Here is a 20,369-nt window from a genome sequence, read left to right on the forward strand (position 1 = left end):
CTCCCGGTCCTCGTCTCGCACCCGGGAGACGACATAGCCACCGTGGGAACCGCGCGCGCTCGGGCGCACGGTGAGAGCCGGACGCCCGGAGCGACGGACCCGAGTGGAACCGGAAGCGCCGCACTAGCCGGCTTCCGCCCCCTCCCCGCGAGTGGGCGGGCATAAGGGCGGCACAGAAAACCCGGCGCGGATTCGCTCCGTTGCACTCGTGCCGGGGCGGCAGTGTCATTCTCGAGCTGCAGTAACGGGGTCGCGCCACTGCTAGGGCACTTTCCTCGGCAGTTGCAGCGCCGCTCTGGTTAGAAAAAGTGACTTAAAATTCCGTGTTTGCCTTCCTGTGGAGGCTTGAGACAGGACCCTGGTCTCCAGCGTGTCTGCTGCGAGACGCGGGCTTCAGAGCCACCGAGTGGGGCTGCAAGGGACAGCGGAGTAGTGCACCTGCAGCCTGCGTCCCAGCCCCTGGCGTCCAGCACTCCCCTAGTCGCTCTCCCTGGCTCCTGTCCTCACTTCCTTCCCTTTTTGGCTCCTGCTGTCGGGCGGACGCGGGGAGGGGGGAAGCGGAAAGGGCGGGAGGGCCCGGGAGCCCGGCGGGGTGCAGGAGGGGGGCATCGCGGAAAAGCCGGGGAGGGGACTCGGTAGAGGGCCAGAGACCGACAAGAACAGAGGCCCGGGACCCGCGCGCAGCCCTCGCCCTTCCCGAGCAGGTCAGAGCCGGAGCACCGGGTGACCCTGCCCATTCCGCACTAGTTAGCCCCCAAGTCCCAAGCAAGCACCGAGGGCTTGGGTTTCCCCACTCCCGTATCTCCCTCCCCCAGCCTTCCTCAGGGACTCCCACCTAGGTCCCTTCTTGTCCGTCTCCCCCACGCCCGTCTGACTCCACCCAATCCCACCCGTCTCTCCCCAGGCGCCCCCATGGCCCGACCCCGCTGATTGCTTCTCTCGGCCATGCTCCCGCGGCCCCTGCGGCTGCTTTTGGACACGACCCCCCCCGGGGGAGTCGTGCTGAGCAGCTTCCGGAGCCGGGACCCCGAAGAGGGTGGGGACCCAGGTGGCCGGGCCGTGGGCGGGGGGCAGGAGGAAGAGGATGAGGAAGAAGAAGAGGTGAGACGCGGGTGGCGGGAGGCAGGGCATTAAATATTTCTGAGACTCTCCTCCTTTCGGTGTCTCTGGGTCCCTCGGTCTCTTCCTCCCCGCCTCACTCGCATCCCGCCCGCCACACTCTCTCTGGATATCTGTCCCCTGGCTGCGGGTCCTGGTGTCTATGAAGTTCGCCCTGTCTGTCTGCTCGGAACCTGCCCGTAGGAACCTGCCGGAACCAGAATGGCTGGCTGGCAGACGGGCTGACTGTGCCTGCGGGGCTCAGGCCCTCTTTGCCCATACCTGCTTAGACGGGTGCCACTGGGCAGTTGTATCTTGGTCCCTGTCTCCCTCCTCGTTTTTTGTTTGGCTGGGAGGGGTTTGTTTCCACAGTAACCAGCTCCTCAGACTCTAGGATTGGGGAGGGAACCCTCAGATTTCGCCGCCTCTTCCCCCACCCCCTGGTGCTCAATAGAGGGCAGCAAGCCAAGAGGTTCCGGCACCTGGAGAGATGATCCCGGGATAGGTAGAGCGTGGTCATCTTCGTCCAAAGAGACTGATAGGATGTAGTCCGCAGCAAGATTTAGGGATTCAGGAGGGTCCAGAAGTTAGATTCGGAGCCCGAGGATCCAGACTCCTGGGCCCCGACATTGGTAAAGTTAGGGTGACTAGCAAGGCTGGTTTTTCGGGATCGGTCGGGGGAGGGGCTAGGGCCACATGACTCTGAGTCTACCGCCCCCCCCCCCCATCATCCTTACTTCCCCTTCTTGTAACTGGGATTGGAGCCGCCACCTTCAGGGGGTCCCCAGTGCTGAGATTAAGTGGAAGCTGTATTGGGGACCTGGGGAAAAGGAGTCTCTGCGGAAGGACTAAATTTGGGCTCCTCTGGTTCTGTCAGGGAGGGCGGGCCTTGTGAAGTTTCAGCTTCTCTCTGCTTCAGGTCTCTCTTCCTTTGGCTTTGTGCCTCTTCGGGCGCGCTCTGCTCCTGACTTTGCGCCCTGCTTTTCTGCGTTGGGCTCAGCTGTGGGACAAGGGGGGTTGGAGGTGGCCAGAAGAGGGGTTCCTGCATTCAGTTGAAACCCTCACTGCAACCTCTTCCATCCCACCGAGCTCTGAGGTGGCCGGGGGGGCTGTCTGAGCCCCAGGGTGGGGTAGACCTGGGGTCACCAGTACCCTCTACCCCTCGCACTCGCTGGTATTGTCCCCCGCCATCACAGGTGAGGGGTGCAGAGGGAGGAACAGGGCCTGGGGACAATGGCTGGGGACTGGAGGTGCTGTGGAACTCACTTCCTCTTCTTGCTCCTCCAGGCTTCTGTGTCAGTCTGGGACGAGGAGGAGGATGGTGCGACCTTTACTGTCACAAGCCGCCAGTACAGGCCTCTTGACCCCTTGGTGAGATCACGACTTTGAGGTCTTGCCTCTCGGTTTTTAATTTAATATTTATTTATTTATTTTCCGGAACATTAGGTTGAAGAAGTTCTGGTAGTGTGAAGGTAGTTCTGTGTTGTGTGATTTAAGCCATTTCTGAACCGGGGCAGAAATAAGCTAGATCTGGATTATCCCAGATGTCTAGCAGTCAGATTGAGGAGGCCCGTCGGTGAGACACCCTCCATGTTCTCCAGGCTCCCTTGCCTCCACCTCGCTCCTCCCGACGGCTCCGCGCTGGCACTCTGGAGGCCCTGGTCAGACACCTCTTGGATGCCAGGACAGCAGGGGCTGACATGATGTTCACTCCGGCCTTGCTGGCCACCCACCGGGCCTTCACCTCCACTCCTGCCCTGTTTGGGCTTGTGGCTGACAGGTCAGGGGCCAAGGGTTAGGAGGCTCCTGGATTCCCTTTGAGCACCCCCAGCACCAGCGGGGGCTGGAAAAGCCACAAGGTAGACCCTCTCCTCATCCCCAGGCTGGAAGCCCTTGAATCTCATCCTCCCGGTGAGCTAGAGAGGACCACAGGGTGAGTGGCCCTGTCTGAACCTCAGTCCCCTCAGGGTGCTGAGGCTAGACCTCTGACCCCTGGCTGATTCCCCTTCTCTCAGGGTAGCCATCTCTGTACTTTCAACTTGGCTGGCCTCTCACCCTGAGGATTTTGGCTCTGAGGTCAAGGGTCAACTTGACCGGCTTGAGAGCTTCTTGCTTCGGACAGGGTATGCAGCACGGGAGGGTGTTGTGGGGGGCAGTGCTGACCTCATCCGAAACCTCCGGGCCCGGGTGGACCCCCGGGCCCCCGACCTTCCTAAGCCCCTGGCCCTTCCTGGCGATTCCCCTGCTGACCCCACGGATGTCCTGGTGTTCCTCGCTGACCACTTGGCCGAACAGCTGACCCTGCTAGATGCGGTGAGACCTTGACCTTTGACCCCACACTCTCTGCCCCCTTACTAACCTCTCCTTGGCTCCGGATCCTTTTCTTGCTTCCAATTGTCCTGGTGCAGTTCCTCTTCCGTGTCTGCTTCTCTGACCCTTCTCTGCCCTTCGCCCCTTGGCTGTTCCCCTTGAACTCTGGCCCCACTGGTCCCTGGCCACTTAAGAGCCTCAGATCCCTGATACTGGAAACTTGTCTGGCTTGACTCTAAATTGTAACCTCTGCCCTGCAGGAACTGTTTCTTAATCTGATCCCCTCTCAGTGTTTGGGAGGCCTCTGGGGTCACAGAGACCGGCCAGGACATTCTCACCTCTGCCCGTCTGTCCGAGCTACCGTCACACAGTTCAACAAGGTGGCGGGGGCGGTAGTTAGCTCTGTCTTGGGGGCCACCTCAATTGGAGAGGGGCCAAGAGAGGTGACTGTGAGACCACTGCGGCCCCCACAGAGGGCCCGGCTCCTAGAGAAGTGGATCCGTGTGGCCGAGGTAAGAGAGAGCAGGCCTGCTGGCTGGGGACTCTTCGTCTCCGGAGTGGTGAGGGACCCTAGAGCCTTGACTGTTCTCCGGTCCTCACAGGAGTGCCGCCTGCTTCGGAACTTCTCCTCAGTGTATGCTGTTGTGTCCGCTCTGCAGTCCAGCCCTATCCACAGGCTTCGGGCAGCCTGGGGGGAGACAACCAGGTAGGAGGACTGAAGTGCCCGAGGCCTGGGGTGCGGAAGCTTCGGAACGCCAGGCTTGTGCTCAGAGGCCTGTTCTTCCTCTCTAGGGACAGCCTCCGAGTCTTTTCCAGCCTGTGCCAGATTTTCTCAGAGGAGGATAATTATTCCCAGAGCAGAGAGCTCCTCATGCAGGTGAGGGCGGTCTTGCTTTCCCCAGCCTCTCTGCACCTGCCCCCTCCTCCCCAGCCCCCTCCTCTCTCACCTTGCTTTGTCACCAGGAAGTGAAGCCGCAGCCCCCTGTGGAGCCACACTCCAAGAAGGCCCCAAGGTCTGGCTTCAGGGGTGGGGTGAGTGTTCAGTGGGGCTGGGAATGGGTGGCTTACCTGGTGAGGAGAATACACAGTTGTGTCTGAGGGAAAGGGAGAAGGGCTCACATCCTGATCTCTGCCATCTCTGCCTGCAGGGTGTGGTTCCCTACCTGGGAACCTTCCTGAAGGACCTCGTGATGCTGGATGCGGCCTCCAAGGATGAGCTGGAGGTCAGTGTGTGTGTGGTGTGTGGGTGTATGTGTGGGTGTGGGTGTGATCTGTGTGTGTGTGATCTGTGTGTGTGTGTGTGTGCGCGCGCGAGCGGGCGTGCGCGCGTATGTGTATGTGTGTGTGATCGTGGGTATGTGTATGTGTGTGTGATCTGTGTGTGGTGTGTGTGTGTGTGTGTGTATGTGTGTGTGTGTGTGTGATCTGTGTGTGTGTGGTGTGTGAGTGTATGTGAGGTGTGTGTGTGTGTGTGTGATGTGTGTGTGTATGTGGTGTGGTGTGTGTCTGTGTGTGTGATCTGCCCTGGGTGACTCAACATGTGCACCTCAGGTCAGGCAGACAGCCTTTCACAGAGAGGCTACAGGCAGGAGAAACAGGGCAGTCTCTCGAGTCAGGTTCTGTTACCACGGGAAGTAGTTCAACCTCTGTACGTCAGTAGTCTGTCACTATCTGTCCCACCGTATGTACAACAGCCTGTTAGTGGGAGAGATACATGCTTTTGTATTTGTCAAGTGCTCAGGGCATACTGGAAGCTTCGGCACATACAGTTTATTAAATATACAAAGGCTGAGTAGGTGGCGGTCGGTGGTGTGACTGACTCCCTGGCATGGTCAAGACCCCGGGTTCCATCCCCAGCGTTGCAAAGAAAATGAAACGCCGAGGCTTCCAGAAAGTTCCTTGTCCCACTGTGGGCTCCATTTTCTCATCTAGTGGCTAGATACTCTCTGAGTGTCAAGTGGAGCTGGGCATCGCCTGTGATCTCTCGGCACTTTGGAGGCATTGGGGTGGGGGTTGGGGGAAGGTCTCTAGGACAGCCAAGGCTACACAGTGAGTCCCAGTCTCAAAATATAAACAAAAAAGGATCAAGTCAAGATGGGTTCAGGTCTGAGACGTGACTGGGAAGGTGAGGAGGGATGGGATGCCGAGGTGTGCTTGGGGGAGGGGATGTTCTCGCTGGCGCCTGAGCAGGGTTAGCCCCTTATCCCCCTCCTACTGCCCTTGCAGAATGGCTACATCAATTTTGACAAGCGGAGGAAGGTGAGAGGAGTGTGGGGGTGGGGCTGGGTGGTGGATTTCCCTCTCTGTGTTCCCAGGAAGGGGGAGAGGGAGGTGAAGTCAGGGGCCCTGAGTTTTGGCTCCTGCAGTCTGAGGGCTCCTTCCCAGGAGTTTGCTATCCTTTCGGAGCTGTTGCGCCTCCAGAAAGAATGTCGTGGCTACGACCTCCGACCTAACTCTGATATCCAGCAATGGCTCCAGGGCCTCCAGCCTTTAACTGAAGCTCAGAGGTGAATGGCTGGGTGGTCGGGTTCTAGGACTCTGGCTCGGGGACATGTGTGTATGTGTGTATTGGTGGCATGTCCTGACCTCTGCCCATGGCTATCCTGTCCAGTCACCGTGTATCCTGTGAAGTGGAGCCACCAGGGACCAGTGACTCCCCCGCTGCAAGGACACCTCGGCCAACACTAGTGATCACACAGTGGACGGAGTGAGGACACTGCTGGCTGGCTGGCTGGGAGCTGGTTTCATGGGGACTTGCTGCTGCCGCTGTCACTGTCTGATATCTTGCCTCTGCAGAGTTCTGGGCTCTGTTGGAGGCCCCACTCCGCTTGTGTCCTGGGATCGGCCCAGTGTCGGGGGAGATGAGGTGCCTGGAACCCCAGCACCTCTGCTGACTCGCCTCGCCCAGGTGAGCCTGCTCTCGCCTCTGACCACATCAGGACTTTTCCCTTCGGCCTCCGTTCGCTCATGACCTCACCTCTTTGCCCCTAGCACATGAAGTGGCCATCAGTCTCATCTCTGGACTCTGCCCTGGAAAGCAGCCCCTCCTTGCACAGCCCTGCTGACCCTGGCCACCTCTCTCCTCCAGCCTCCTCCCCTAGGCCTTCCCGGGGTCACCGTCGCTCAGCCTCCTGTGGGTCTCCGTTGAGTGGAAACACAGGAGAAGGGACCTCTAGGAGTGCTGGATGTGGGGGCGGGGTATCTGGGCCAGGGTCCTCTGATTGCCGAATCATCCGAGTCCAGATGGAGCTGGGGGAGGATGGCAGCGTCTACAAGAGCATCCTGGTGAGGGAGCCTGGGGCGGGGCGGACCTTACCTTATTAGGCATTCGGCTTGGTTTGGGTAGCCAGGACTCAATTGTAGCTTCTGTGGAACTCAGGCAGTTGTTTGATGTTGGTGGCAACTGTGCATTAGTGAGCCACGATCTGAGTTTTCGGAGCTGTATGACGTGATCAGAGCCAGCAGTTTTCCCACAGGGATGCAGCTTTGCTGCGCTGGGAGCTACGTGGGCTGGCTGATGGGGCACTGGCAGCCACTATATTGGGTTTCTTGTTTATTTTATTGTATTCTGAGACTCGATTTCTCTGTATAGCCCTGGCTGTCCTAGAACTCACTCTGTAGACCAGACTGGCCTTGAACTCAGAAATCCGCCTGCCTCTGCCTCCCAGGTGCTGGGATTAAAGTCATTGGCCACTACCACCTGGCTTTTTGTTTTGTTTTTTGTTTTGTTTTTGGAGACAGAGTTTCTCTGTATAGCCCTGGCTGTCCTGGAACTCAGCAATCTGCCTGCCTCTGCCTCCCGAGTGCTGGGATTAAAGGCGTGCGCCACCACCGCCCGGCTTTTTTTTTTTTTTTTTTTTTTTTTTTAAGTATTAAGACACAGGTGACCTGTTTTGGTTGGTGTTAAAAGGACGGGAAACAGGTCATCATGGTATATTTATTGTTCCCCCTGACTCCCGCCAAGACAGGGTTTCTTTGGGTAGCCCTGTACATCCTAGCACTCACTGTGTAGACCGGACCAGGCTGGCCTAGAACTCAGATCCCCTTGCCTCAGCCTCCTGAGTGCGCCACCACTGCCCGACTTGTTTATTGTTCATTTAATCTCTTCTGCAAGGTGACAAGCCAGGACAAAGCTCCAAGTGTTATTAGTCGTGTCCTTAAGAAAAACAATCGTGATTCTGCTGTGGCTTCAGAGTTCGAGCTGGTGCAGCTGCTACCTGGGGATCGAGGTGAGCAGGATGGAGGGATGGCGCACTGAAGGGAGGCGCTCGGAGAGAGGGCCGAACGCTAATCCCCGCCCTCTTCTGAACCCACAGAGCTGACCATCCCACACTCAGCTAACGTCTTCTATGCCATGGATGGTGCATCTCATGACTTCCTCCTGCGGCAGCGCAGAAGACCCTCTGCTGCCACCCCGGGTTCCCACAGCGGCCCCTCTGCCTCAGGAACTCCTCCGAGCGAGGGGGGAGGGGGCTCCTTTCCCAGGATCAAGGCCACGGGGAGGAAGATTGCACGGGCACTGTTCTGAGGATGAAGTCCTATTGGTTTACATAGCAACTCATACCAGGAGTGAGCAGCCACACATGGTGGCCACAATATTAGAGCAGAAACCCTGAAAGGTGGCCAGCCACCCTGGGACAGTGAAGTCACCTGTTTACGAAACCACTGCGGAAGCCAGCCCCAGCCCCAGCCCCGTGGGACTGGTGACCACGTAACCATGTTGGATACCTGCATCTAGCTTCCACCTCTGCGGAATGTGGCATTATCATCTGTGCTGGGAAGAGTACTGGTCCCTGCCACATGCCAGCCTGTGACAGGCCAAGGGAAGGCCTAGAGGCTGAGCCTGGGGCAGAGGGCAGTGACAAGAGGTTCTTGTCCCACTCTGGGGATTCCTGTCACTGTGACAACACTAAGAAAATAAACCAAAACACTACCTGAACCCTGTCCCCATCCTTCAGTGCGCGGAGCTGGATACTGCGAGGGCAGTGGGTTGAAGTTAGGTGGCCCAGACCAAGGGGCAGTGGTTCTAGTCCCAGGAGGTACCTGGTATAGCTCAGTAGCAAAGTGTTTGGTGGGATTCGGGAGGTGGGAGGCCCTGGGTGCCATCCTTGGACCCGAGAACAGATACTGGTGAAAGGTATCCCAGGGTTCCCTTCAGTCCTGGCTCCTTTAAACACCCGTTTCTTCTTGTCCCCTAAGAAGCAGGGGCTCCTGGATGACAGTGATCCCTATGGACTTCTCTCAAGCCAGATCTCTTTTTTTTTTTAAATCATTTTATTTATTTATTTATTTATTTATTTATTTATTTATTTATTTATTATATGTAAGTACACTGTAGCTGTCTTCAGACACACCAGAAGAGGGTGTCAGATCTCATTACGGATGGTTGTGAGCCACCATGTGGTTGCTGGGATTTGAACTCTGGACCTTCGGAAGGGCAGTCGGGTGCTCTTACCCACTGAGCCATCTCACCAGCCCCTCAAGCCAGATTTCTAAGAAATAATTTGGGACAAAGAAACCAAAGAACGGCTTTGTGGGGGTGGACATACGAATCTGGAAGGAATTTCAAGATTAGTTAAAAGTTACATTCACTGACCAGTGTGGTGGCGCACGCCTTTAAACCCAGCACTCGGGAGGCAGAGGCAGGCGGATTTCTGAGTTCGAGGCCAGCCTCACTACAGAGTGAGTTCCAGGACTACACAGGGAAACCCTGTCTCCAAAACCAAAAAAAGTTACATTCAAACCAACCCTGAGAAGATAGACGGGGAAATCAGGTAACAGTCTAGGGCTAGGGCTGCTTGGGGAGACAAGTGCTCACCGTGAGTGACTGTCATTTCCTGGGCTCTCAGGCCAGAGAACTGAGTTCTATGGCAACGAACAACATGCTGCACTGTAGACAGTGTCTTCTCCCGTGTCTCCCGGTTACGCCAACCAACGTAGGGAAGTCAAAGGGTTGTATGTACAGGCAAGAAATAGCTTGAGACGTTTCAGACTAAAGTTTTGAAACTGAAGGGACCCAAGGAAACACCCTGGGCACAGTTCTCAGCCACAGGAAAGCAAAACAGAATCCGGCCACTGAGAGATTTCAGTCACAAGACCGTGAATCTCAAGAGGTGTAAAAGTGTACGGGAATGGAAGTACAGTGAAGAAAGACTGGCTGTAAAGTAGGCTTGGTTCTGTTTACATTTTATTGGCTCAGGGTTAGCCTCATCCCTCCCTCCTGACCCCCTCCCACGGGGTCAGGCTTTCCCAGGAGCCTTTGCAGCTTGGGCCCGCTGAAACTCCTGCTGCAGTTGAGCAAGGGTTTCCCTCTGTTGCTCTGACTGCCGCTCGAGGTCCCGAAGCTGTGATTCGTAGCGCTTGCTGAGGAGGGCAAAGGGAGGCAAACGGAGAGGAGATATCAGCCAGGGCTCAATGATATGGTGGAAGACTGGAGGTTTGTGGGACAGAAAGCGGGGATGGCACTAAGGGGAAGAGAGGGCTGCTGTCCTCCAAGGCTGGCACCTGAATTCAAGCTACAGAACCCCACAGTAGGGAGGCAAACATTCCCGCAGGTTGTCCTTTGACAAGTGCCCTCACCAGATGTCACACAGCAAGAAAGGCCAGGAGTGGTGCCACATGCCTTTAATCCCATCCTTTAGGAGGCGGCAGCAGGCGCATCTGTGTCAGGTCAGCCCCGTCTACAGAGCGAGTTCCAGGGCAGCCAGGACTTTACAGAAATGGGTAAGTGGAGAACTATCCAGCACGGGTTTAACACTTGTGCACTGAAAACGCCATCCGCAGGACTTACATTTCTGCTGTGATGTAGTCTAGCCTCTTCCCTACTGTGGCCCGAGCCTCCCCCAGCTCCTGTTTGACAAGCACGGGTCCCAGAAGCTTAAAGACCACGTTGGATCCATCCAGCAGGGCCAGCTCCTGAGAAGGGGATGAGGCAGTGAATGAGATGATCGTGCCCAGGAGAGTCCCTCCTCGCCCCCCACCCCCGCGTCCCATCCTCACCTCCTTCACGATATTGTTTTCCGTTAGCTGTGCTTCGAGCTTCTGCCTCCCTGACATAGATTTACTCAAGTCTGGGGTGGAGAGAGGAAATGCACGATTAAAAACATCAAATGGGCCCAGAACCGCGCAATTCTGGGGAGACTGGGTGTGAGGAAGAAAGCGACGATACCGAGGCGAGGGGTAACAAGATGCACCCCCGCAGCCCCCAATGGGGCGCGACGCTTCATCATAGATGAGAGCGGACAGGAGCGAGACCACACCAACTCCCTCTCTTACCCTTCTGCAGCTGTTGATATTTCTCTACCTCTCCCTGCAGCTTCTTTTGGATCAGTTCAGCCATGGTGAAGGAGAAAGCCTCCTGGGCGGGGGTCGCTGGGTCTCAAGCTCTGGGAGGCACCTGAATCCCCCCTCCCTGACCCTGCAGAAGGACAGCACTTTCTACCCGCAACTCTCCGAGGCGCCGCAGCCTCTTTTCGTCCAGAATAGCCACTCCCTAGGCAAAGGAGAGCGAAAGAAGAGATCCCCGAACCCTCCAAGCCAAACGCTAACCTCTTCACGCTCTACCCGCTGTAATCAATAAACCCGGAAGTAAACAAGGCATGACGGGAGAGAAAAAGACGGCGCCGGAAGTTACATTCCGATACATGCTGGAACATGTAGTTCTGACTTGTGTGAGGCTCGTTCGACCTAAAAGACTCGGCTCGAGAGGTTTTGGGCAAGACAGAAAAGTTAATATGGAAAAATCTAAGCTCATAGTTAACAAGATTCGGGGCTCATACATGCTTTTTAAATCTTTATTTGGTTATAAGCTGCTCCTCGGGCGATCCTCCCGGGCTCACAGAGGCATGCCCTCACTTAACATGGCGCCGGAGGCTTCAGACGCCGGTACGGCGCTGATTGGATGAAGGGGGGGACTTCCGGAAGTTTTCCTAGACCGCCGAGCTACTACTCAAGGGAGTTTCGCACGTGGATCGTTGTTCGGTCTTGGAGATGGAGACAGCCCCCAAGCCGGGTAGGGGTGTCCCACCCAAGAGAGACAAGCCTCAGGCCAAGAGGAAGGTAGCTTTGGTGGGAGGTGTCCGCGTCCCGGGCCCAGGCTCGGGCAGCGTGTGCGAAGGCTTTTCCTCTGCCCCTTAGAAACCGCGGCGCTACTGGGAGGAGGAGACCACCCCGGCCGCCGTCGCCACCTCCCCGGGGCCGCCTCGGAAGAAGGCGAGGACTGGGGAGTCGCGACCCCCGAGGTCCAAGAGCGCGCACATCGCCCAGAAGTCCCGGTTCTCCAAGAAGCCCCCGATCTCAAAGACCGCTCCAGACTGGAAGAAGCCTCAGAGGACGCTGTCGGGGGTGAGCCTGGGGTTGACAGGGTGGCGGTGCAGGTCGTCCCCGGAGATCGAGAGGAACCGGATCCATCAGAATCTGCCTCCTGCCTCCTTGTCCTCGCCAGGCTCAGGACCCGTTCCCAGGACCCGTCCCCGCCCCCCTGGAGGAGGCCCGGAAGTTTTGTCGAATTGACAAGTCCAAAACGGTGAGGACCGGCGGGCTGTCAGAGGGATTGGAGGCCGAGGGTTTGGATGAGGTGGTGGCGGCTTCCCCAGTGGTTTTCCTGGGACCCCCACATATGCTCTTCGGTTCTTGCAACCCTGTCAACAATGCCGTAGCTCCCACATTCGAAGCCTAAAACTCAAAGCAAACTCGAGAAGGCTGAAGCGCAAGAGGAAGAGGCAAGCGTCAGAGCCGCCCGCGCTGAGCTGCTGCTTGCAGAGGAACCTGGGTGAGTGGACCCCGACCTGGGCTTTCCCCGCTGTCCTGTCTCTCTGCGTTTTTATGTTTGTATGCCCGCTGCATGGTGGGGACCGTCACCGTCGTCATCCTAACTGCCTTTTAGGTTTCTGGTAGGAGAAGATGGGGAAGACACGGCAAAAATCCTGCAGACAGACATCGTGGAGGCTGTGGACATCGCCAGTGCTGCCAAGGTGAGCCCAGGCTGGGAGAGGAGCCTGGAGACTCGGGATGGGGCTGGGGGTGGGATGGGGTTTGTGAGTTCGTTGTCTCACGGACACTTCACCCTTTCTAGCACTTTGACCTGAATCTAAGACAGTTCGGACCCTACAGACTGAATTACTCTCGAACAGGGAGGTAAGGTTGAGTTCCGGAGGCTCTGTTCTCTCTAAAAAAGGACTCAATTATTTCTGTGTGTGTGTGTGTGTGTGTGTGTGCCAGAAGAGAACCTGGGGCTTGTGTTCTATTAACCTGGAAGCCAGCAAGCCCCCTGCCGTCGTCACCCTGCCTTCCTTTCCTTTTGGGCTTGGGTGATTGGTGCGTGCTAGGGTTATAGCCTCTCATCGCAGCAAGAGCCCGAGGAAGCTGGGCGCTTTTTGGTGGTTCTGGGTGTGAAGCCCATGACGTTGTGGGTGAGTGAACTTGACTATTGAGCTACGCACCGCCTCTCAGCTTCCAGGGGCTTTATTATGTATGTGTGTGCTGTGTACGCAAGTTCGTGTGTCGGTATACCTGCATGTGGGTGTGTACACACATGAACCCCAGAGGTCAACATGGCATCTTCACGTATTGCTTTCCGTTTTTTTCTTTCTTATTGTTGGTGTGTATGAGTATGCTTGTGCATGCCCATGACATGGTGTGTGGGGCCAGCTCAAATAGAGCCATTTTCTCCATCTGCCTTCTTGTGGTTCAGGGCACCGGGTTTGTACAGAAAATACTTTCAGCCACAGGGTCTTCTTCCTGAACTTCTTTATTTTCCAATGCTTCTAAGTTTTTATTTATTATTTTATGTGTACGAGTGTTCTGCTTGTACATATGTCTGAGCATCACGTGTGTGCCTGGTATCATGCAAGTCAGAAGAGGGCATCAGGGGGCTGGCGAGATGGCTCAGCAGTTAAGAGCACTGACTGCTCTTCTGAAGGTCCTGAGTTCAAATCCCAGCAACCCCATGGTGGCTCACAACTACCTGTAATGAGATCTGACGCCCTTTTCTCGTGCATCTGAAGTCAGCTACAGTGTGCTTATGTATAATAATAAATAAATCTTTAAAAAAAAAAAGAGGGCATCAAATCTACAAGTCAGAAGACGGCATCACACAGGCAATCCACAGGAATTGTCTTACGGACGATTTGGTTGTGAGTGACGTGCTGTTGGGAACCAACCCAGCATTCTCATGAGACCAGCAAGTGTTCTTCGCCATTGACCCCTCTCTTCGGTTCCTCCACCTTATTTTTGAGCAGGTTCCTCACTGAACCAGTGTCCAGCAATATCTGCCTGTCTTGGCCTTCCTGGCACTGGGATTACATGTGTGCCAGGGATTCGGGCTCAGGCTGTTATACTTTTGTGGCAAACACTTTACTGACTGAGCCATGTCCCTAGCCCCTTCTGTGACTCTTGAGCTAAGATTTGGCTGTGTCTCCTCAGGTACATGACCTGTGCCACCTTCAGTTACTCGCAGTGTGGGTCTGGTTGCTACTGTTTGCAGCAACACACTTCCTCCCGTCTGTCGAGGGGCTGGGATGGGGCTGGCTGAATTATTCCAGTCTGGGTCAGGGTGCTCCCTGAATTAACACTTCTGCCTTTGCTTCACCTCCTCCAGACACCTGGCTTTAGGAGGGCGTCGGGGTCACGTGGCTGCCCTCGACTGGGTGACCAAGAAGCTCATGTGTGAGATCAACGTCATGGAAGCAGTACGGGACATCCAGTCAGTGTTTCCTCTGTTGGCGGTCGATGGGAGTGGGCCAGGCCGTTCCCTATTGGATGGTGCCCTGTGGTCCTGTCTCCCATGAACCCCTCCTCCTTTCTACCCAGCTTCCTCCATTCTGAGGCTCTGCTCGCAGTCGCTCAGAACCGCTGGCTTTATATCTACGACAACCAAGGCATCGAGCTTCACTGCATCCGCCGCTGTGACCGAGTGACCCGGCTTGAGTTCCTCCCCTTCCACTTCCTCCTGGCCACCACTGTGAGTGGTTATGGGGCAGAGGATCCGGTGGGTGTCTTGGGAGGACCTCTCTCCTTTAGGACCCGTAGCTGGACATCTTGTTTCTCTCTCAGTCAGAGACAGGGTTTCTGACCTACCTGGATGTGTCAGTGGGGAAGATCGTGACAGCTCTGAACGTGCGGGCGGGACGGCTCAGTGTCATGGCTCAGAACCCCTACAATGCTGTTATCCACCTGGGACACAGTAATGGTCAGTTCCGGGATTTTCCTTTCTTTTTTTTTAAAGATTTATTTATTTATTTATTTATTATATGTAAGTACACTGTAGTTGTGTTCAGACACACCAGAAGAAGGCGTCAGATCTCATTACGGATGGTTGTGAGCCACCATGTGGTTGCTGGGATTTGAACTCAGGACCTTTGGAAGAACAGTCAGTGCTCTTACCCTCTAAGCCATCTCGCCAGCCCCCTTCCTTTCTTTTTTTAAGACAGGGTCTGGTACCCATCTCAGACCTGTGGCTCCAGCAACTTCCTGCCTCAGCTTTCTGCACATCAGGAGCTGCAGGTCCCCTGCTGACCCTCCACTAACTCACTAATCCACTTCCTGAGGCTAGGAACTGAACCCAGGGCCTTGTCCATAGGAGACCGTGCTCCACTGAGCTGCACCCCGTCAGCCAGGGCTATGGAGGTCTTCCCTTGTGTCCTGTCTTTCCGCCATTGAAGAACCTGAGGCTAAGGCCTCAAGAGCCCCAGGCTGGGTTTGCAGTGGTAGCCCTGAGTGTCCCCTGCCTTTCAGGCACAGTGTCTTTATGGAGTCCAGCAGTGAAGGAGCCACTGGCGAAGATTCTGTGTCACCGTGGTGGGGTGCGTGCTGTGGCAGTAGATTCTACAGGCACGTAAGTCACGTGTTTGGGGATGTGGTGTTGGGCACAGCTGGGCAGAAAGGTGGACGGCACTTGCCTGTAGGAGCACAGATGGCATCCAGTGGAGTGTGGCCTTACGTTGAGCCAACCAGCTGCCGTCAAGTGTGGGTGTGTTAGAGAGCCCGTGTGCCGGGTTCCTGGGTCTGGCTCTGTGCACATTGTGTGCAGGCATATGGAAAAGTTCTAGGAGCTCGTCCCAGGTGGTGCCTCCATCCTGTGACATGGTGTCTTGTCCCATTTGCTGGGTCTGTCAGTTGCTGTGTCACTCCTCCCTGAAGCGCCTTCTCTCCTGTTCCCTTACACAGAAATTTCTCCAACCTGAACTCAACTCTAGCCATATGACAGTACATTCAGGGGTTCATGCGCATGTCCCCAGCTCAGCCCAGAGCCTAGCCTGCCAAGGGTGCCATGTGAGTGGTGGAGGGGAGGAGCTAGGTCTTGGGGAATGTCCATCCTCCCACAGGGACAGCAGACTCCCACCCTAACCTACCTATCACTCAGCTGTATCCGAGCTGACATCTTAGATGGCGTGTGTCCCAGTTCTGCACCTGAAATCTGCATTAAAACGCCTGACACCAGCGAACAAAGACTCAGCAAACAGACATTCCAACCTTACCCTCACGTCCACCCATGCCCGCAGTTTGAGTGTACGGGTAGAGTGTTGTCTTGCTCCATATTTCAAGCCGGCCTGGAACATGTAGCAAGCCTCCTGCACCAGCTTCCTGTGTGGGATAATGGAATTCTGATTCAGTGCTGCCTTCTCTCTCTCTCTCTCTCTTTTTTTTTTTGGTTTTTTCGAGACAAGGTTTCTCTGTGTAGCCTTGGAGGTCCTGGAACTCACTCTGTAGACCAGGTTGGCCTTGAACTCAGAGATCCAGAGATCCGCCTGGCTCTGCCTCCCAAGTGCTGGGATTAAAGGTGTGTGCCACCACACCTGGCTAGTGCTGCCTTTTCTAACCCCAGCATTCAGGAGGCTGAGGCAGGGGGATGAAAGAAAGATCAAGACCAGTCTGTACTACGTACTGAAGTCTAAAAACCAACATTCTCTGAGTTCTCTCTGGGTCTGGGCCTGGTTGGTGCTATCACTCTTCTGGTTTTTTGTTTTTTGAGACAGGATTTCTCTGTGTAGCCCTGGCTGTCCGGAATTCACTCTGTAGACCAGTCTGGCCTTGAACTCAGAAATCCGCCTGCTTCTGCTTTGAGTGCTGGGATCAAAGGCGTGCACCAGCAGCCCTGGTGACTCCTTCAGTTTTTTTTGTTTTTTGTTTTAAAGATTTATTTATCTAGTATATGTAAGTACAGTGTAGCTGTCTTCAGACATACCAGAAGAGGGCATCAGATCTCATTATGGATGGTTGTGAGCTACCATGTAGTTGCTGGGATTTGAACTCAGGACCTCTGGAAGAGCAGTCAGTGCTCTTAACTGCTGAGCCAACTCTTCAGCCCCCGACTCCTTCACTCTGGATCTGGCTTGTGACTCCTCTGAAGTCCTGCCTTGCCGTGCACCTCGGGGCGCTTGTGCTGTCTGTGCCCTCTCCTCACAGGCTTGGTGCTGCCAGCCCTGCAGGGCACATCTGTGCTGTTCCAGAGGACACTACTCCCTTTGCTGATGATCGGGGATTTTCTACATTAAGTTTGTGCATCATTGTAGCTTTTTCTTTTTTTAGAACCTAAACACACCAGTAAATGAGGTGGGGTAAGGAAAAGCCCAAAGTTATCTGCTCACTTCCAAGATGCTGAGATCGCTTTGGCTGCCATCATTGTCTTGTGAACAAGTAATTTGGTTTTGCCCATTCTCCCCGTCGGCATCTTGGCCATGGAGAGTAGGGAAGTATGTCTGTGCCTTCAGTGGCCACTAGGCCTGAGCTGTAGTTCACCCTGCTTGGGCCCACAACTCTCCTGCCCAGGGCTTCATTGCCTGGTCCGTACCGCAGTCCTCAAAGTTTTGGCTCTTCAGCCTATCTCTGCTTATTGCTAGGTCTGCTCAGACTACAGGTGAGGCTGATCTCTTCCCCAAGGCCACCTGGGGAAACCATCGGGATAACATTGAGCCAGCATCTGGAGGCTGAAGTACTTCTCAGAAAATGCTTCTGTACCCACTGTATCCCGGGTTAGGTGTCAGAGCCACCTGAGTGTGTGGCACTGTCCAGGATCTCTCATTTCTGGTTTGTACCAGTGGCTTTTTTGGCATGGTACATGGTCAAGCCCTGGGCTTGGAGCTCACTATGTTTGCTATGTGGACAAGACTGGCCTTGAACTCACCGAGGCCCACTTAAGTGCTGGGATTAAGGCCACACACAACCATGCCTAACCCAGTGGCCTTTTTGTCCTGCTGGGGCTCTACTGAACTTTGTCACCCGGTGAACCTCTACTCAGAAGTTTTCTGTCCCTTGCTGGCTCCAAAGTCAAGGCAAGAGACCCTTTGGTCCCTTGGCAAGGCTCATCAACTTTAGCTCCTTTCTTAGCCTCTGAAAGAAAATAGTTTATACTTGGGGATTTGGTTAAACATAGTATACTCTGTGTGTGTAACTTTGCTTCCTTTTAGGATTTTCTTTCTTTCTCTCTCTCTCTCTCTTTATTTATTTATTTATTTATTTATTTTTTTGGTTTTTCAAGACAGGGTTTCTCTGTATAGCCCTGGCTGTCCTGGCACTCACTTTGTAGACCAGGCTGGCCTTGAACTCAGAAATCCACCTGCCTCAGCCTCCCGAGTGCTGGGATTAAAGGCGAGCGCCACCATGCCCAGCTTATTTTTGGTTTTTCAAGACAGGGTTGCTAGGCACCTCTGTGCAGCCCTGGCTGTCCTGTAACTCACTCTGTAGAGCAGGCCTGCCTCTGCCTCCGCATGGCTGGTATTAAAGGCATGCGCTACCACACCAACCCAGGGAGATTTTCTTGAGAAACACAGTCTTCAGTTACATCACTTCTGGAGAAGACGCTGTGGCACTGACTTCAGGAAACCCACACAGCCCTTTTCCTCTTCTGTATTCCCACCTACCCTGAAGACAGACTTCTGCTTTCTGTCTGCCATCACAGCTCGGCTCTTTTGCCAGGGAAGGCCTCTGTTTAAATACTTGGCACTGTTATTGTGTCACTGTGCTGCACTCTGAAGTAGAATGTCGCTCAGGTGCAGGCTGGCATGTGTTTGGCAGAGCTGTGACTTGGGAGCAGTGTAGTGCCAGGAAGCAGGCACCAAAGTAGGCTTGGGCAGGATAAAGATAGCAGAACTGTCTGTCTAGCAGGCGTGAGGCCCCGAGTTCAAACTCCCCTCTCCCCGACCACATCAAAACCCCAAAAGAAACAGGCTTGATTTGATGTCTGTCTCAGCCACTCCCTAACCCAGGTTTCCTCTCTGGCTTTGAAAACAGTGGGGCACACACACTTAATCTCAGCCTTTGGAGGTACAGGTAGGCTGATCTCTGTGAGCTCAGGGCTCCGTGGTGAGACAGTCTCAAAACAACCAACAAGTAATGGAAACGGGTCCGTTGTATGAGGCATGTGGTGTGGAGGGTGGGACTAGTCTTCCTTCATGTTCACAGTAGATACTTTGGACTTGGCCACAGGCTCTGGTCAATCCCCACGAGAGGCTAATTGATCCATGTCCCACACAGGTACATGGCCACCTCTGGTCTGGACCACCAGCTGAAGATCTTTGACTTGCGAGGGACATTCCAGCCCCTGAGTTCCCGGACCTTGCCCCAGGGAGCAGGGCACTTGGCCTTTTCCCAGCGGGGACTGTTAGTTGCGGGAATGGGTGATGTGGTCAACATATGGGCAGGGCAGGGCAAGGCCAGCCCACCCTCCCTGGAGCAGCCCTACCTCACCCACCGGCTCTCAGGCCACGTGCATGGGCTCCAGTTCTGCCCCTTTGAAGACGTGTTGGGGGTGGGGCACAGTGGAGGCTTCACCAGCATGCTGGTCCCTGGTGAGTGGCCCAGCGTCATTACAAGTGTGAGAGGCCGTGGGCCGGTCAGTCCAGAGTTGCAGGACGAGGTTCAGCTCCATGCTCTTCCCTCTCTGCCTCCCTCCCTCAGGGGCTGCGGAGCCTAACTTTGATGGTTTGGAGAATAACCCATACCGGAGCCGGAAGCAGCGCCAGGAATGGGAGGTGAAGGCCCTGCTGGAGAAGGTGAGCTGTGCTGGAGCCCGGCCCTCCCTGGCTCCCATCCCTTTCTGGTGTCACCTCCCCGTGGCTCCTTACACATCGCTGTCCTGTGACCCTCGCAGGTACCTGCAGAGCTCATTTGTTTGAACCCCCGAGCCCTGGCAGAGGTGGATGTGGTCACTCTGGAGCAGCAGAAGAAGGAGCGGATAGAGAGACTGGTATGGAGCCACCTGCTATGTGCGCAGCCCGAGTGTCCAGCCCTCGCCTCTATACCCCACCCCATCCTGAAGTGCAGCGCAGGATATAGGTGCTGCCAGGGCACTGGGCCTGCTGTTGACCTCCTTCATGTCCCATGCCAGGGCTATGATCCAGACGCCAAGGCTGCCTTTCAGCCCAAGGCCAAGCAGAAGGGCCGAAGCTCTACGGCGAGCCTAGTGAAGAGGAAGAAGAAGGTCATGGACCAGGAGCACAGGGTATGTGAGCTCGGGCGGGTGTTGGCATGCACGCCTGCAGCCTTATCAGCCTATGCTCAGTGCCTTACGCTCCTTTCCCACCTTGTTCCAGGACAAAGTCCGGCAGAGCCTTGAGCAGCAGCAGCAGAAGAAAAAGCAGGATATGGCCATGCCTCCTGGAGCCCGTCCCTCTGCACTGGATAGATTTGTACGACGAGCCAGAGAAGGCGGTCTCCAAGTTGACCCTTAGGGGCCAGAGTGCTCAGTGGGCAAAGGCACTTGATGCCAAACTTGAGTTCAGTTCCCAGAAAACACGTTTGGCAGGAGAAAACACACAAGTGTCTTTTTACCTTTCCATGCCCACATGGGGCAGCGCGCACACACACACACACACACACACACACACACACACACACATATATAAAGGGAACACAAAGATCCATAGGGAAATTGTCCCATGTGCCTTACATCTTAACTGGGTAGGAGCAGACAGCTCCTTGGGTGTGTGGGCATTAAACAAGGTTTCTGGAGACGTGTCTGGACC

At 55.2% G+C, this 20,369-nt stretch overlaps 3 protein-coding genes across 8 annotated transcripts; 2 read left to right on the forward strand and 1 right to left on the reverse strand.

Moving 5' to 3' along the window:
* Nucleotides 1-173: 173 nt before the first annotated feature.
* Nucleotides 174-8,347, forward strand: Rgl2 (ral guanine nucleotide dissociation stimulator-like 2). 4 transcript variants are annotated; one of them, XR_385304.3, is made up of 18 exons: nt 174-704; nt 905-1,101; nt 2,386-2,469; nt 2,700-2,878; nt 2,981-3,031; nt 3,114-3,411; nt 3,669-3,920; nt 4,011-4,114; nt 4,201-4,285; nt 4,372-4,440; nt 4,557-4,631; nt 5,635-5,667; nt 5,775-5,915; nt 6,020-6,115; nt 6,205-6,316; nt 6,400-6,693; nt 7,523-7,637; nt 7,725-8,347. XR_385304.3 is itself a non-coding variant. In NM_009059.2 (18 exons), exons 2-18 carry the CDS (start codon nt 946-948, stop codon nt 7,934-7,936), a joined length of 2,337 nt encoding a protein of 778 aa, NP_033085.2. In that variant the 5' UTR covers nt 554-704; nt 905-945; the 3' UTR covers nt 7,937-8,347. The 4 variants fall into 4 exon arrangements, 2 of the variants coding, with proteins under 2 accessions (NP_033085.2, XP_006523973.1); XR_003952098.1 differs by having other exon boundaries at nt 175-704; nt 4,372-4,421; nt 5,794-5,915; NM_009059.2 differs by having other exon boundaries at nt 554-704; nt 5,794-5,915.
* Nucleotides 8,348-9,568: 1,221 nt separating this feature from the next.
* On the reverse strand, nt 9,569-11,003 carry Pfdn6 (prefoldin subunit 6). 2 transcript variants are annotated; one of them, NM_001185182.1, is made up of 5 exons: nt 10,957-10,990; nt 10,684-10,765; nt 10,408-10,478; nt 10,199-10,323; nt 9,569-9,771 (listed from the first exon to the last, which is right to left on the reverse strand). In NM_001185182.1, exons 2-5 carry the CDS (start codon nt 10,745-10,747, stop codon nt 9,648-9,650), a joined length of 384 nt encoding a protein of 127 aa, NP_001172111.1. In that variant the 5' UTR covers nt 10,748-10,765; nt 10,957-10,990; the 3' UTR covers nt 9,569-9,647. The 2 variants fall into 2 exon arrangements, with proteins under 2 accessions (NP_001172111.1, NP_034515.1); NM_010385.2 differs by having other exon boundaries at nt 10,684-11,003.
* Nucleotides 11,004-11,293: 290 nt separating this feature from the next.
* Nucleotides 11,294-20,355, forward strand: Wdr46 (WD repeat domain 46). Of its 2 annotated transcripts, none has more exons than XM_006524697.2 (15): nt 11,294-11,419; nt 11,545-11,751; nt 11,852-11,932; nt 12,066-12,178; nt 12,293-12,380; nt 12,482-12,543; nt 14,006-14,110; nt 14,218-14,368; nt 14,461-14,596; nt 15,142-15,241; nt 18,880-19,193; nt 19,303-19,397; nt 19,496-19,591; nt 19,733-19,846; nt 19,938-20,355. In XM_006524697.2, exons 1-15 carry the CDS (start codon nt 11,309-11,311, stop codon nt 20,073-20,075), a joined length of 1,911 nt encoding a protein of 636 aa, XP_006524760.1. In that variant the 5' UTR covers nt 11,294-11,308; the 3' UTR covers nt 20,076-20,355. The 2 variants fall into 2 exon arrangements, with proteins under 2 accessions (XP_006524760.1, NP_065628.1); NM_020603.2 differs by having other exon boundaries at nt 11,383-11,466.
* Nucleotides 20,356-20,369: the final 14 nt, after the last annotated feature.

Source organism: Mus musculus, chromosome 17 (genome assembly GCF_000001635.26).
Source record: "Mus musculus strain C57BL/6J chromosome 17, GRCm38.p6 C57BL/6J".
Taxonomy (NCBI): Eukaryota; Metazoa; Chordata; class Mammalia; order Rodentia; family Muridae; genus Mus; species Mus musculus.